At 37.8% G+C, this 17500-nt stretch overlaps 1 protein-coding gene across 1 annotated transcript in view; it reads right to left on the reverse strand.

The window, feature by feature from the left end:
• Positions 1-17500, reverse strand: part of FBN2 (fibrillin 2) — a 2449070-nt gene that overhangs the window by 312785 nt on the left and 2118785 nt on the right. The window contains exon 52 of the mRNA XM_044060803.1: positions 7318-7443. Coding sequence (XP_043916738.1) covers positions 7318-7443 — 126 coding nt within the window. The remainder of the gene's footprint in view (positions 1-7317; positions 7444-17500) is intronic.

The following is a 17500-nucleotide window of genomic DNA, read 5'->3' on the forward strand; positions in this document are numbered from 1 at the left end:
TACCAACCTATGAACCAGTTGACAGTGATATGAGTGACCACTTTTCACTGGTTTAAATAATAAAGAGTGCTCATAATGGTGTTTCAGATGATTGCTTTTTGTGTGAGATCATGTTAAAGTGGGGACAGGGAATTTGCCCTTACTGTGCCGTTGTAGTCTGTTTTGCAGTCTTGGAGGTGGTATATATAATTAGCAGGGGTGTGGGGTGTAGGGGGACTTACTCCCCTAAAAAATTTGTTTTATGTGTTATTTTTGATAATTTAAGATTTGATATAAAATGGCTGCTGTTTCTGTGTTTGATCTTATGAGTGTTTGATATTGATGAGATCATGAACCATTGTACAACCACCATACACAACAGGGGACACAGGCTGCTAAGCTCTGTGTACTTTACTACCTGTAATCCACCCCAGAAGAAGTGCTGTGTGCTCTATCAAGGTGTGGGACATGCAGTGTATGATGCTGTAAACCCCTCCTCACTCAGCTTCTTCCCACATTCACTGTTCAGTGTGACTGTGAAGCAGTACACAGTGTCTGCCATGCTGCTTTATCTGCTAACATGGTCCCCTGCTGTCATACAACTGTGCAGCTCTCAATATGTCATTGTGATGTGCAGCATATGGCACTCATGCTAAATGTACTTTTCTGACTCACTGAATGTGTAATGACTGGTGCATGATTTAGTTTCTGGATCAGATATCTGTAAGTACGGCAGACAAGATAACCTCTGACTTGCACCTGGTAGGCCAGATGATTATGTTTATTAATCTGCCTGCTTATCATTTTCTGTAAAGATATCCATTCAAAGAGACAAAAATCAAGAAATAATGATGTGAGCATAAATACCTGTGTGTGTAGGAGTGTGTGTGTGTGTGTGTGTGTGTGTGTGTGTGTGTGTGTGTGTGTGTGTGTGTGTGTGTGTGTGTGTGCCTGTGTGTGTATGCGTGCGCACTGTGTATATGCATGTATATAGTACATGTAAAATGGAGGGGGATCTAGTGCGTAATATAAATCTTGTAATACAGCTTAAAGAAAGCAATCACAATAAAAAAATGTCAGCCTGGGTAAACCAAACATTGCCCAAATTCAATCAACAATTATTAGTAAAAATAAGTTTCATTTATGATACAGACCAGAGCCCCTCCATACTCCATTTATAAATTCTTTCTTATTTGCTTTGTTTCAGTTACTGCTTCCCATTGGTATCAATGGGCTGCAGCAATTACATAAGTTGTCTGTGAAGCAGAGCTTTATGAAGTTTCTCCTAGCCTTTTGTGATTAGAATATCTCACGGGTGGTTTCTACTCTTGCCCTGAGGTACATTTTAAATGCTTTTCTTTCAGTAGGATCAACTATTTATGTGTTTGTTTTTTAAACACCTTTATTAAATTATCACTTAAGAAACAGGCAAACATACAATAACAAAAAGAAAACAAACCATTATACATTTTATACAATATATATCATATATATTTTCTTTGCTACTATCATCAGTCCATTATTACAAAAAAATCACTAAATGTCTGCCTTCCCTTCTTTGCTACTATCATTAGTCCAACATTAGTAAAAAAAATCACTAAATTCCTGCTTTCCCTTAAACCTCACTCCTCCTCCTCCATTTACTTGTATGTATTTTGTTCCTTCCCTTTTCTAAAGGCTCCTCTTCCAGTTCATTTCTTTCATAACATTCAATACCTCAAATATAGTTGGTGTAGACTTTGATTTCCATTGTAGTAATTGCTTTTTTTTTGGCAGCCAAAAGAATTAAACTAAGCAATTGAGATCCTTATCCCAATTCAAAAGAATCATTACCTTGCTTACAGCCATTTGCTCACTATCTATTTCTGATACAGTACAGTACTCTGTAGGGAATTTTTTAAATCTTCCAGCTCATTTCAGTCTCAAAATGTGTGTCTGCAGTTACCTCTTTCTTCTCTATCACACCATCAACAACTGCTGTCTAGCTGAGGAAAAATTATTTGAAGTCTGCTTGGGGTATAAAAAGACCTATATAAACACTTCCAAACAAAGATCCTAAACCTTCTGGATTTGGTTGCATACCAGGAGCCATGCATATGTATTTCCATTTTTTTCTTGAAAATTGCTTATCCAGTCTCTCTTACCAATCTTTTCTAACCTCCTCTGTTTGACTTTTATACTTATCATGCAATATTTAATATATCCTACTAATCATCCATTTTTAACAGCTGCTTCTGTTCTAGATTCATGTAAAAAACTTAAAATTTATCTATCCCTCTCTCAGTTCCTGTATTCTGAGATCAAGCCCTGGTAGGGAAGGCAGTCTCTAGCCTGCAATCCAAATGTCTTCTTGGCCTCATCCCACTCTGTTACCATTCCTCTTTAAGTTATGTGCTTCCAATATCTTTGTTCCTTTGCCAGGTTTCTCCAGTAAATTCCATCTCTCTATTTCCTATTTTCTGTACCTTTACTTGTAGTCACCCCTACTGGTAAAATTTACTTTCTCCTTTTTCATATTGGCTTAGTTCTTAGAATACTTTCTGCTACTTAGGTCATACCTACTCAACCTGGTCGACTTCTCTGACAACATCACCAAAGCAGTGGATGAGGGAAAAATGGTTCATACTGCCTACCTTGATCTGGCCAAGTCATTTGACACAATACCCCACTCGGGCATTGTTGACAAAATCAAGAGGTTAGATACAAACCCTCATGTCACTGGGTAGGTAGTCAGCTGACTCACAGACAGGACCCAGGAAGTTAAACTGGATACGACTAAGTACATGCTGAAGGCTACAACTTGGATTAAAACAGCATTAGAAACAATTAAATATGTAAAAACTGTATAGGATACAGAATATATACATATACAGGGTACAGACACAAATTCTGGGGGTGCAAGAACACCAACAACAGTAACAGTGACATTTAAAGACTGTCTAGTTAAGGTATAGGAATGAATCTGTAGAGTTTAGGGGGAAGATGGGTGGGGCTGTAAGTGCCATTACACCCAAGTGTAATGAAAATATAATAACAGACAGGGAAGGCCAACAAAACAGACAAAGTTAACAGTCTGATACAGGGATAATAGTAAGGAAAGACAATCAGATGTTAGTGTAGAGGTGGTGTATGCTTAAAAGTAAGGAATGTTTAGATAATGTCACATTTTGGGCAGGGCATGTTAAGGCAATGTTGGAGTATGCTTTTCATATGGTTTGGCGTGGACTTTTGTCTTAGTGTAGCTGGACGTAAGTTCCATTCACTGGCTAGGAATATATATTTTGTGATCTATCTCTGAGTATTCTGCTAGTTCTGTTGGTTAGTAGCAGGCATTAACTGGTGGAATAGAGATCTCTGTTAAATACACACTACTGCTGTAGTGTACTTATGGCTGAACAATCATTTAGAGAGATACATATACATGTAAATATAAGATCAAAGAATTTAATTCTCTCGTTAAAGGACATCAACTTTACTTTGTTTAGTATTGTGCTTGTGTGAGAGACTGAGCTTGGCTTTGTTGTAAGTTAGGCAATTCTATAATAGGCATATTGCGGATGGTTTTGGGTCGTCTTACTTAGGTTACCAATGGTAGTAGAAATTTATCCACGAGCAGTGCATTAACCAACACAACCTTAGTATTTGAGTATAGGCACTTATTTAGCTGATACAGTGAGCCTAGATTTTTTTATGTATGGCTTTTACTCTTTTACTGTGTCACTGATATGGTTGTTATGCAAAAACTCTTTTAAAAAACTGAAAAAGATGTTCTCATACATTATTTGTATGCCAGTATAGTATATGGATCCCCTTCGATTTTGAAACTTCGAATGTTTTGAATGGAGATTGTCGTACAGGGTGGGACAGATGGTCAGCATCATGTTGTACTCCAAGATCTGTAGATGTCCGTATTTGTTCTTAAGCATTGATTCACTGTGTGTGTGTGTGTGTGTGTGTGTGTGTGTGTGTGTGATTTTTCTTCTCCGTGATTGTGCAAACATGGAATTAGTGCCAAATGCTCAAGTTCTCAGCAGGGGATGCTGATGTCTGTTAATATTTCTGCTGAATGTTCAGTTTCTCATGTGTACTGTTGTCTCTTACTACTAAGTGGACATTTTGCGCAGTGCTGGTTTTACCAAAATAATGATTGCCGAATGTGAGTTCATTGTATGGGAAGCATTTTGGTTATGTTAAGTGTCTGTGTGTGTGTGTGTTAATGTCAATTTAGTGATACACAGAAATAGTTAAAATAGACAAAAGGTAATTTCATTCAATATTTTAGATGATTAGTGTTTTGTTATGATGATTCTTTTTGTGTGTGTGTGTGTGTGTGTGTGTGTGTGTGTGTGTGTGTGTGTGTGTGTGTGTGTGTATATATATATATATATATATATATATATATATATATGTATACATATATATATATATATATATATATATATATGGGTGTACTTCTAAATACCATAATTCCAAAATACCAAAGACCAGAATATTGAGATAAGAATCATGAAACTGAAAATCCCGAACCATGTACGTTTTCTCAGGGCAAGTAAACACTTGTCCAATGTGGGGAATTATGCCCTTTTTCTACTGTAGTGCAATCCAGGAGGTGATTTATATAGTTAGGGGGGCATGCTGGGCACATTCCCCCACATCGGGGGTTTTGGGGGGCATAGCTCCCCACCTAGGTGGGTTTTAGATAGTGTGGTATGTTTTAATGTTGTGCTGGGCAACTGTTTACTTGTCCTGGGAATACCTACTTGGTTCGGATTTTCAATTTCGTGATTCTCGTCTCGGTATTTTCGTCTTCAGTATTTGGAATTACAGTATTTAGAAGCAGATCCATATATTGATATATATATATATATATATATATATATATATATATATATATATATTTATACTTGATATGGTCTACATTTCAAAATGTCGCCATTTATATGGCTGAGACCATATGATTGACATTCGAAATGTCGACCATACAAGTAAAAAATAAAAAACACATAAAAAACTTACATCCACACTGCCAGAAGGGGGGCCATGCCGCCCTGCACCCCACACTCCCCAGAACTTAAATATACCAACTCCAAGATCGCACTGTACCACTGTACGGAGATGCTGGTTCTGCATGGTCGACATTTCAAATGTCGATCATATGGTCTCGGCCATATGAATATCGACATTCTGAAATGTTGACCATGTGAGGGGAACCCATGTGTATATATATATATATATATATATATATATATATATATATATATATATATATATATATATATATATATATATATATATATATATATATATATTTATATATATATATATATATATATATATATATATATATATATATATATTTATATATATATATATATATACACACACACACACACACACACACACACACACACACACACACAGACAGACACCTATATATATAAATAAATAGATATATATAAACATTGCTTTGATCGACAAATGGTCAAATGGTAAGGGTGGTTGTCTGGGTAGCTGAACGTCCAATATCTTAAAGTACCATTTCTACAAAACTGATGACTGGAGATTGGGAGCAGATTAGAGTGTGCATATGTGTGTGTTTGGGTGTTAGGGTTAGGGTAAGGGTATAGGTGTTGTGGGTTTGTGTTCAAGTGTATTTGTTTTAGAGTTAGGGATGGGGTTAAGTAAGGGGTTTGATTTCATGTTTTATTGTGTGTGTTGGTGTGTGTTTGTGTGTCTGATTGTGTCTTGTGTAGTTCCCAACTCAGTAGTGCATGCTAACCTTAACCCTACTCCCACCTCGACCACAAGCCCACACTGTACCTTAAAAAACCCTTCTTGTAACACTGCCACTATTCAGACAAATTGGAGGCTAGTGTTAAAGGATGGTTTAGTGTAAAGTATGGGAAAGTAGCTTGTTTCTCTTTTTCAATCTTTCACAGGTTCGCTGCTTAGGTAATTAGGCCTTATTTATGCTTGATTGTATTTTTGTGTGCTGTATGTTTTGTTTGACATGAAGTTTGATCATACATAAGGAAATCATATGTACACACACACACACACACACACACACACACACACACACACACACACACACACACACACACACACACACACACACACACACTTCTTTTATTTTTAACTTTTTGCCATAAGACTTTTATTGAAAGGTAACTGTAACTGAGAGGGGCATGGCTAGAAGGGAAACAGAAGGGAAAATACAAATAAAGGCTTGGAGAATCAAACCCTGTTCTACAGAAAGTAGTTTGTTAACAGCTCATAGTTTTAATCTTTTGTGCCATCTCGCAGACAAAAACATACAACCTTGAGGACTCAAATCTACAATCTTCATCACCTGCACAGTGAAAAGACTTAATTTACATGCTCATAATGTTTTTATTTTCTTTACTTACAATTTCCTTATCATAATTCTTAATCATAATTCTCAATTTTGATTTTCCACAGTATTCTAGGGTAATGTTTTAGGATGAGTAAAATGTGCATTATATGGAAAGCTATCTACATGAACTATAAATGTCTTTTTGAATTCCGATCAGTGGCAAACCAATTTCAGGTATTCTAGCCAGGTGTAATACTGGTGTGGGTTGCACTTTTTCTTCAGCATACTGAATTAAGCAATGTATACATAGCTACTAATTAACACTTAGCTGACATTTACCTTACTATGTCCTGCAAAGAGAGGCTGGAACTCTTCCACACAGTCAGAATGTTTCTTAAGAATCTCTAAAGAAGCTTACATAGCTGGGATTGTATCAGGGGCCAGTGTATTTTAGCAGGAATTAGAAAGAAGAAATAATACTTAAGAGAAAGGATGGGAAATTAGGTCAGACAGAAGACTTTATGCTGTTTAGTGAAACATATTTACCCAAATCTATTTGGGAAAGCCTCTGAACTGATTTCAAAATGACCCTTTTGAATGTATCCATTGTATTAGGTTATGTCTGCACTTCATCTTTCAAAATGTGACAGCATGTCTTTTATAGATCAGTGGTCTGCTAGTTAATGTGGCATGCCTGTTTTTGAGTTCAGACTAGATATGAATGCTATTGTATAGTACAACTTCTTTTTAAAATGAAACAACAAGGAAACTTTACTCACTATAATCTCAACCAAAACTTTCACCAGTTTACAGCCAGAAATGGTTTCTAGTAGTACCCTTATCATTTATTTATTTATTACCATGAAATTATTTGTGGGTCAGTACTCCTGGCCATTTAATATAGTTTATATAATTCAGGAAACAATCTTCACAGAAAATGTGCAGTGAAACAGAGAGATGCAAAGCACCTTATGACTAGACATATTCATAGAAAGTGTTACCTTCACACTCTATGCCAGAAACACTTAGAGTGTACCCCATGGAACATTCACAGCGGAAGGAACCATCAGTGTTAATACAGTGACCATTCAAACAGATTCCTGGGTTCTCAAGGCACTCATTATCATCTGGAAAAGAAAGTACACATTTTGGATTATACTGCATGACACGGCAGATATTAGTAATTTCTTTTAGGAAAAGAGAAATATGCATCTTGAAAGGTAAATGAAACATGGCAACACATGGGAATCTATGTACTAGTGGTATACATCAGGTAATACTTGCTAAATTACTTTTGTCTATTCCAAAATAACAGTTTAATAATGTTCTTATAAATCATTAAAATAAGTCTGCAATCTAGAATGAGGTTAAACTCTGTGCTGACCTAATTTTATTACTTAAAATATAAATGCCAACTGCTACCAATTCCTTTGATTCAGAGTGACTCTCCTACCTTTTTTGACACTCATACTTGCCTCTCTCAGGTCTTCTTTCACATAATCTATCCGTCTCTTGGCTGGATTTCTTCTTTGAATTTTATCTATTTATTTTATTTTATTTTGTGTTGTATTAGTGTGGTTAACAGGAGTATAGCATTGATCCAGAAGGAGGTTTTTCAGGCTCAACTCAGAAAAAAACCCACCAAACAGTAACATCATAAAATTTACAAGAAAAGTAGATAAAAGGTGTTGAAATAACAATAATAAACAAGCAAGAAAAAGGAAAATATTGTATACATATTTGTTATGCCCCTGAAATGGCAAAGGAAAATAGATGTGCAGATTTTCAGACAATGAGGCTGAGGAGTGCACTTCAGCTTTACGGGTATCACACTCCTCAGTCTCCCCCGAAAAGCTTTTGCCAGAGTACACAGGGAGATTGCACATGTTAGTTAAATCCTGCAGTCAGGAAAAACACTGCTTTCTTTCCTATATATGGAGGAGTGGATCAGGGCTTTGTCCTTGCACAGACCTTTGAGAATTCATTGAAGTTTGCTAACCTTAACTATTTTGCTTTGCAGAGCAGAAGAAGGTGGGTGATTGTGCTCACTATGATGTATCATGTAAGATATTGTAGAAGTTTGAGGAATCAGTATCCCATCCCAGGATATCTGCCCATAGTTTCCTACAGCATTGTACTCAAGATATGAATGCTAGTTGAGACTTTTTAGAGTGGGCATCAGGCCGCATTATTGTCTATTTCTTTTAGTGCTTCTGATGGAGAGTTGGGCAGAGGAAGAGTACAGAGTGGTGGTGGAGACATCCATGGTTTCTGTGGATGATGTAATCCTTCTGGTTCCATTTATCTCTGATGTTTATCACACTTTTCTGTGGTTCATTGACAAATGTGGAACTACAAGAATAAGAATTAATACCTTTAAAATGTGTTGCCATGATTCTTTCCAAGAAAATAGTTAACTGCTTCCATAAAATGGAGGGAAACAGCGATCCACAGGGGTGGAGTGTAAATAACTTGCTGTCCCAATCATGAGGATGGCATCTGAAATTATGAAACTGGTTGGGGGTTTGAAGTTGCATCTTTCACATTTTGAGGCACTGCACTGGTCTGTGAAACTGAAATAAATGCTAATCCAGAGGACCAAACTCTCACTTTACTGGATGACCTTTTCTCTCAACCTTTCCTATAACCAGCAGATTTTAGCAGCATCCAAAAGAATGAAATCACAAGTGCATAAAATGTGGTTTTACCACAATGCCCACTTGTCACTGTTCTGGCACCTGGTAAGGATAGCTTCTGAGATGTTTCACTGTTACTGAGTAGACAGAGACTGACAGTTGACCCAGGACCTGCTGGAGAAACTGTATCACTTGCATTGCCAGGAAGCATCTGAGAACACTGCGGATGGAGTTAGAATTCTCACCTTGGGAAATGGACACTTTGCTGTCCACTGTTCTTTTCATGCTGGTACAATAGTCTATACTCTGGCAAACCATTTACTGAAAATGGTTGGATGTCATGTTCTGTATCCAAGGGGAAATAAATACATTTATTATTTTAGAAATATAAAGATCCATATGCAAATGTTAACATAAGTGAAACAGACACAGAAATGTGGGATTGTGTACTAACTCCCCATACAAAAATAATCACCTATTCTTTCCTTCTGTGTAATATTGTTATATGTGCATACTGGCCTTAGCCAGTTTGAAATAGCAGTAGGATGTGGCATAAACAATAGTCCTGCATCATACTCAGGGGTTCAGCCTGAAACAGCATTTTGTGCTGACAACCTCCAACTGTTAACCTCCATCACATGCCCTAATTTTCAAAAAAAATGTACAGCTTTATAAATCTTGTTCCCTACCAGTTAAACACATCTGTAAATTTCAAATGCTGCTCATACAACTATATAATGTCTTTCAGAGGAGTAATCATACCCCTAAACATGTTAAGAGTTACATATAGATCCATAGTTTATAGTTTAAACATTAGCTGAGAGAGCTGCAAACACTTTCTGGCCTCTCTAAGTCATAATGTATCTTCAAGAGGCACATTTGCCTAGCTATACCTCAAACTTACTAGATGCAAAGCGATGAAGGCTCAGATCATAACATCATATGTACCCCCACCCTAGAGTAATATCATCCAAATAAACTGTAAACACTGTAGAGGCAAAGCATGGTCCTGTTATTTAATAATTGACAAGGGCGTTTCAGGTGTCTAAACAGCCATATTCTGCTTACAGGTCTATATCCATGTTCAAGGCAGACTATAAAATGTTCATAACTATATGTGAGAATAACTGCAATTTACAGATCAGTGAGATGTTTATTTTTACAGCAGGTCTTTGAGAGAAGAGTGTTGCAGCTACTAATCATAATACATGACTATTCTTATTTTCTCAGTCTCCGTGACCACTATTAAATTTCCAAGCAATACATGTGGGGCCAGTTTTGAGCCTTCACTGGGTTTTTGGCAGGCTCTCATGCAAGCCCCCTTTTAGAAATGATATAAAGTTTTCTATCAGCTCGTATCTTGAAGAAAATAATTCTTCTCCTTCAGATGTAATCCACACCACAAAAAATACTAACGGAAGTAATGGTTATGGGTTATTTGTTGTTAGCATTATGAAATGGTTACATAAAACACAGTTATTAGAACCCCAATGCACTGTGCATTATAACAATTAATCATTACATGTGGGTAGCATGCCAAGGAGTTTCCTTCACAAATCTAGACAGAATGCCAAAATAGTCTATTTAGAATGGATCTAACAAATCCTGTTCTTCCTTGGGACACACAATCCAGTAATTCTTGATAACTTCACTGTCAGATTCCAACTTCATATATTCCATGAGAAAAATCATTTTTGCAACCAGTTTACAATATAGCTGCTAGAATGTGACCTCAACTCAACATGATGAATTGTCATATTTGCAATAGCAAAGTTAAATGCACTTAATCACTTTGACAGTGTCTACTTTCTAAAAGGCAAACACGGTTTCCTCTTATCAAGCAAGCCACACATTTGTCTTTCTAAAATGATATCCAAGTTGTCACCTGACTTCTAGAGAACAAAACAGCTGCTGTCATAAGCACCAAATGCAGTTCTTGTACTTTAGTAAGTTTTGTGTCTTTCACTAAGTTATTCTCTTTTTTGCCAAGGGCATAATTAAACATAATACATGCTGAGTATATTTAGTGAGTTCATGCCTCACCTGTGGACTCAAAAATAACCTACAGATGTCATTTCTAAATGTTTAATAAGGAAATTATCTGTCATGCTTTGTATCTCATTTTAAATCAATCTACATTTGGACATACTAAGAAAAATACATAGCCAAGCTCCTGTCTGAATTGTGTTACATCTCAAGCTCACTTTGGCTCCTGAAAACAAATTTTCAAGCCTCACTGGATTATAAAAATATTTGTCTAGGCATTTCCAAACAGAAAACAAAAATCTGCATTTGTGAGCTTTTATTAAGTGAGGTGGAAGCAGGTATAACAACATGGAAGCACAGCTAAAAATTTTGCAATATGCAGTATTTCTGGTCACTGCAGCTGGATAAATGCATTGAGTTCTAATACCATGGCGTTTGGATGCAGATTAATATGTTTCTGTCAAGTGTTGACCTCTTTTCTTGGGGTTTCGTAATGGTTCTGAGTTAACATGAGACTTCTCAAATAAGAATCAACAGTGATCAAATGTTGGCAATTCTAGAAGTATATGTCCTACATGTTCAGCAGTGATTAACAGTACTCTTTTATTGAGTAAACATTGTTTTTAGTGATTTGTTAGCAGTATGTATTTAGAGTAAGTAGTGTACATAATTCTTTATTAATACTTTATTTCATAATTTGGTAAAATGACTGCCCATTATCATTTGTTCATGTATACCAAAATAGTCTATCTTTACAACAGGTCCTTGGATCTTGTCATGAGTTTTAAGAAAGATGACATTTTACAAGTTAAATAAGATTATTAAAAAACACCCTTGTGCTTTTTTTTGTTATTTCAAAAACTATACAATGTATAATTTACTCCAAGATAGAATCCATGAAATCTTCACTACTATAGAGAAATGGCTAAATTCCTCCCAACTCATACTAAACCCATCTAAGACCCAACTCATGATCTTTCACCCATCCAAAACTTTCACCCCAACCTCACCATTCTCAATAACATCCTCCAACAATACCTTTATCACACCAGTAACTCAAGCCATGCTACTAGGTGTAACTATTGACCAAAATCGAAAATTCGACAAACATATAGCATTAGTCATCACAAATATGGGCGCACATTGTACCACACCCGTTATCACTCCCTCTCTGGTCAGATCATACCACAAACTGATAACCCTGGACATCCTCACCCCTCCACCTCCCCCAGTCAAAGAAACCATCGTAAAAAACCTTTCCAAAGCAAACTTCAAACTACTTGCGTCAGAAGTGGAAAGCTTCACTATTCCCTTGCAGAAGGATAATGATATCCAGGATGCGGAATCCTACACCAAGGCACTCTATATGCATCTTCAGGATTGCATGGACCGTGTCATCCCAAATAAAACCAAGACTCCTTCCTCAAGCAAGAAGAAACCAGTCTGGTGGACCCCGGCCATAAGCAAACTATACAATAAAAGGAGGAGACTTATACAAAAAAAGGCCAAATCTCAAGTAGAAAAATCATCCCTGATCAGCATTAGTAAGAAATTGAGGGCCCTCATCACGTCAACTAAAGCCAATTTTAAAAAGAAAGTTGCCAAGGATGCCAATGATAACCATAAGGCCTTCTATGGTTACATCAAAAACCTAAATGGCAACTCTCAGGTCTGTTCTGAGCTAGTACAAAATGGAACAAAATACACTGACCCCACTGACATTGCCAACATCTTGGCTGACAGGTTCAGTGCAAACCCCCCCCACCACCACCTACAGGGCCTATTGCTATTCCAGGGGATTGTGTAACTCCAATTATTACTGATACGCTGGTTAATAAGGCTCTATCTAAAGCTAAAAACACTGCCTCCATGGGAGCAGATGGTGTCCCAGGCTGTGTCATACGTGAGCTCCAAAATGAATTAACCCCGCATCTGAATACCCTGTTCAGTCTCAGCCTCTCGACAGGATATGTGCCCATAGAATGGCACACAGAAATGGTAGTTCCACTGCACAAGTGTGGGCCCACAACTGACCCTGGGAACTACTGACCAATAAGCCTGACCAGTCTGTTCTGTAAGGCAATGGAGCAAATCATTATGGAACTCATAAATGGAAAGATTGGGAACCTCCAAACACTTGACCCCACACAGTTCGGCTTCGTCAAGGGTAGATCATGCCTCCTGAACCTGGTGGACTTCTTTGAGATAGTTACTCAGGCTATAGATAAGGGAAAGGAGGTACACACGGCTTACCTTGACCTTGCTAAAGTATTTGACACCATTCCCCATTCGGGTATTATTGATAAACTCACCAACCTGGGCATAAACCCTTACGTCACAAGATGGATCGCAAACTGGCTCTCAGACAGATCCCACAAAGTAAGAGTAGTGGGATCTATGTCCGAATCCAGACCAGTAACGAGCGGTGTGCCTCAGGGCTCTGTGCTGGGGCCCCTCCTGTTTGGCATATACTTCTCAGAAGTACAGGCAAGCACTGAAGGGCTGTGGCTGACCAAGTTTGCGGATGACTGCAAGCTGGGTGCTATAATAGAGTCTCCGGCCAACATGGATATCCTCCAGAAGGGCCTTAATGAGACTGATGCATGGTGTCAAAGCCATGGTCTCAAGCTAAATGCTAAAAAATGAGTAGTAATCCCCTTTGGAAAAAACAGAGTACCCACAAACTACCACATAGGAGGTAACCCCCTGAAATCTGAAGAAGTAATAAGAGATCTAGGGACCCAAGTAGACAGTCAGCTTTCCTTTGATAACCATGCTGCCAAGGTGGTTATAAAATCCTTCTATGTGACCCATCTGATCACGAAAGGGTTCACATCAAGATCTAAGGATGTACTGGTGCCCCTCTACTCTTCCCTCATCAGACCCATTATTGAGTACAATGCGCCAATTGGAATGTACCTGGCTAGGCATCTTCAACAGCTGGAGAGACCACAGAGGTACCTCACTAAGAGGATTACTGGCCTCAAACAGTTGCCCTATGCAGCACGATTGAAAACACTAAGGCTTTTCTCTGTTGCATAACGCCTTCTCAGAGGCGATCTCTGTCTAACATACAGAGCCATGTGCAATCCAGAACTGTTGAACATGCTCCATCTTAGCAAAACCAAATCTACTCGAGCTACACGCTCTAGGGATATAAACCTCTGCACAACTATGAATAGAACATTCTGGAGGGATAGATTCCCTTCGCAAAGACTTCCCTTGCTATGGAACAAGGTCCCGATCTACATAAGACAGAGCCCCTCACTATCACTCTTCAAGAGGAACCTTGACGAGTGGATGGGTAACAGAAAGTTCACACCAGGGATCATACCAACAGCTCTACTAGATAGGGGCCAAGGGTACTAGCTGCTAGATCAAGGGCCTAGGGAACTAACCAAAGGGGCAGTGAATACCACACAACGTGGCTGGGCTGATATATGCCTTTGGGCATATAGCCCAGTACCTACCTATGAACCTATGAACTATTGCCAAAGTTCATAAAAAACTAGGTTCACTCTACCGCTGCAAGAGCTTCCTCACACAGGAATCCCGAATCATTATCTCTCGTACCTATCTACTCTCCCCCTTACTGTATGCTTCCCCAGTTCTAACTAACCTAAACAAATCTGACCTTCTGAAACTATCTACCTGCTACAATAAAATCGCAAAATTTGCAACCAGTGCTAAGTTTCGTTCTCACCATTGCCTGTCCCTAAGACACCTAGGATGGTTAGAACTTCCTAATATATTAAAATACAATCAACTTCTCCTGACCCATCAACTGCTATACCAACCAAATAAAATACCTGCCCTCTCTGGTCTGCTCAACTTCCATAATATTGCGCATCAACTAAGATCTTCCAACACCGCCTTACTGACTGTTACCAATTGCTTACATAGCTCAGGTCAATCCCTTTATTCCTATGCAGTTGCTAAGGCCTGGAACTCTCTACCCCCTGACATTAGATGTCTAAATAGTAAACATACTTTCAAATCCCTACTAAAAGATCTTCTTTTCAAAACTTGGATATATTCCTGTACAGAACTAGACTAATGTCACCTGTTCCTGACTTTCAACATCCCTAGATCACAGGTGTACTGTGCAGTTTCACTTAGTGCATAGTACTGTGAACCAGGTGTTTAGGCCACCACCTTTATAGTTATGATTTCTAGTTTATGACCCTGTTTGTCTATGGAAACTTCTTTTTGAATTTATGTTCAAGCAGTTGTATATTTGTTGTATAATATCTTGTTTAATTGTTTCTCGATATTCTAACCACTGTATGCTGCATCATTTGTAAAACTCTGATTTTACTCTTTTTATATGTTGTATGCTCTTTGAACAAAATAGCTATGTTTATATATTTTTTTTTATTATTTTTTTATAATTTTTTACTGTGTATCTGAAGCTTTTCTTCCCGGGCCTCCGCTGAAAACGGTCATCTTGTGTCCAGTCAGACTAACCTGGTAAACAAATGGAAAATAAATAAAAAAATAAAATAAATATTAGAATTTATGGTTAAAAGTTAGGTTTGCTGAAAATGTAAGCCTGTCTTGAAAAAAAAACAAGAAAATGAAATAGGATAACTCCCCACTGGGCTTGTACTTTTTTCTTATCCTAGGATGTATTATTCTCTTATCCTAGGATATATCACTACTGCTAGAACCAATGTTTCATAATATATGAATTTAATATCTACCAGATGCAAATATTTAAATGGATATAGTGTTAGTTTCTCAGGTGTAACATTTACATCACTCATTCTGGCTATATTATGCCCAGATGATCTTAAGGGCAACCATTTGAAATGTGGAGACCCACTACAGTGAGTCCTGAAACACAGACTGAATCATGGAAAAATGGCCTTGCAAACACTTAAGTCCAAGATGGCCTTTGCTCTGAGGTATTGTGTTCTTGGAGCTGGTATATATAAGTTTGTGGGGCATATATAACTTTGTGGGGTATATATAAGTTTGTGGGGTATATATACGTTTGTGGGGTATATATAAGTTTATGGGGTATATATAAGTTTGTGGGGTATATATACATTTGTGGGGTATATATACGTTTAAAGAAGAAGAGTGATCTTTGAGATATGCTTTTCTGCTGTAGGTTCAGTCTTTTTTTTTCGAGTTGTTGGCATTTGGCATTTTGCATGTCGATACTTCAATAGGGAGCTAATCTTAAGTGCAAATATGTCTTCAAATAGAGTTGAAGTGTTAATGAGGCCCATGGACTGGACAACAGTAAACATGCTATTAAAGGTTCCACATACATTTTTATGGAGGATCTGACTGGCCTGAAGTATATGATTACGTAAAGGAAGCAAAGATGCTAGATTAGAAGGCTAAAAAGGGATCACTTTTATTTCTAGTAGCCCATTATTTTAAACTGATGCCACTTGCAAAGAAAAAATACTGGTAGATGGTCTTTTATCTTCTTGCATCCAAAGTAAGACTTGTTTTGAGAAGAAATCTGTATGAGGTATTAAGAACAGATTGTCTGGATTGTGAATCTAAAGGATGTCAAGTTGATGGGAAGTCTGACAATCTTTATGGGGCTGGGACTTACATTGCAGCAGGAGTGACATCCATGGTCTCTTCTGCTAGTATGGAGGATCTCAGGATAGAAGCCCCTTGTCCTGACTCACATTAAAGGGCACTTGTTAATTAGTGCAATAGCAAATGATACATAAAGGACTCCATAACTGAATGTGAAAGAGAAGGGGCATGTTAAGCATGCCTTTTCCTGATAGGTCCTTGTACAGAACCCTAGTAGTTGTGCAATTCCCTAAGGAGCAGACAGCTCACGCTGTAACTGATGTAATGCCTATACCGTGGATCTGGGTACTCTTGTGCATGCAATGCTCTAATCCAACTGCTCCCTGTGTTTCGAGCATATACTGCTGGTTTAATCAGTCCACCCTGTAGTGCTCATTCCCTAGCTTTTAAAAAATACACTACAGGTTGACAAAATTGAATAAATAAATACATCAATTAGTCTGAAGCAACATTCCCCTCTCTGCTGATTGAGATGCCATATTACAGGAGCATTTCCTGTATAGATGAGTATTGTGTCTTGGATGAGTAGGGTCCATCCACCAATCAGTGTCTGGTAGGCTAACTTCCTTAGAAGAAGAAAGGACAAGAAATTGGTTGTGACTGGTTCCACATTGGCACCAGATGACCAGAGCTTACCTTATATGTAACTGTGGATGGATAGCAGCACTTAAATGAAATGCCACTTATTATAAGGTTAAGAAATCATTTTTGGTGGTAGTGACATACTAAGTAAAATATATTTGGGGAGAAGAAGGGAGATATGTGCAGGCCAGTGTGTGTGTATGTGTGTGTTTAGATAATAAGCAAAAGGTTTTTTTGACATTACTAAGTGGACTAGGCGCTGGATATAAATATGGGAAAGGCAGACAAGACCTCAAGCAAGTATGCAAAACACAAAACAAAGCCAAATAATTGAATTCACGTAACACTTCAAGTTGTAGTGGAATGCAGTATACATCATACCAGACAGTCTTCTAAGAATCTGTGTCATTCCTCA

The sequence above is a fragment of the Protopterus annectens genome, chromosome 2.part0 (assembly GCF_019279795.1).
Source record: "Protopterus annectens isolate FY-2018-M chromosome 2.part0, PAN1.0, whole genome shotgun sequence".
NCBI lineage: Eukaryota > Metazoa > Chordata > Ceratodontiformes > Protopteridae > Protopterus > Protopterus annectens.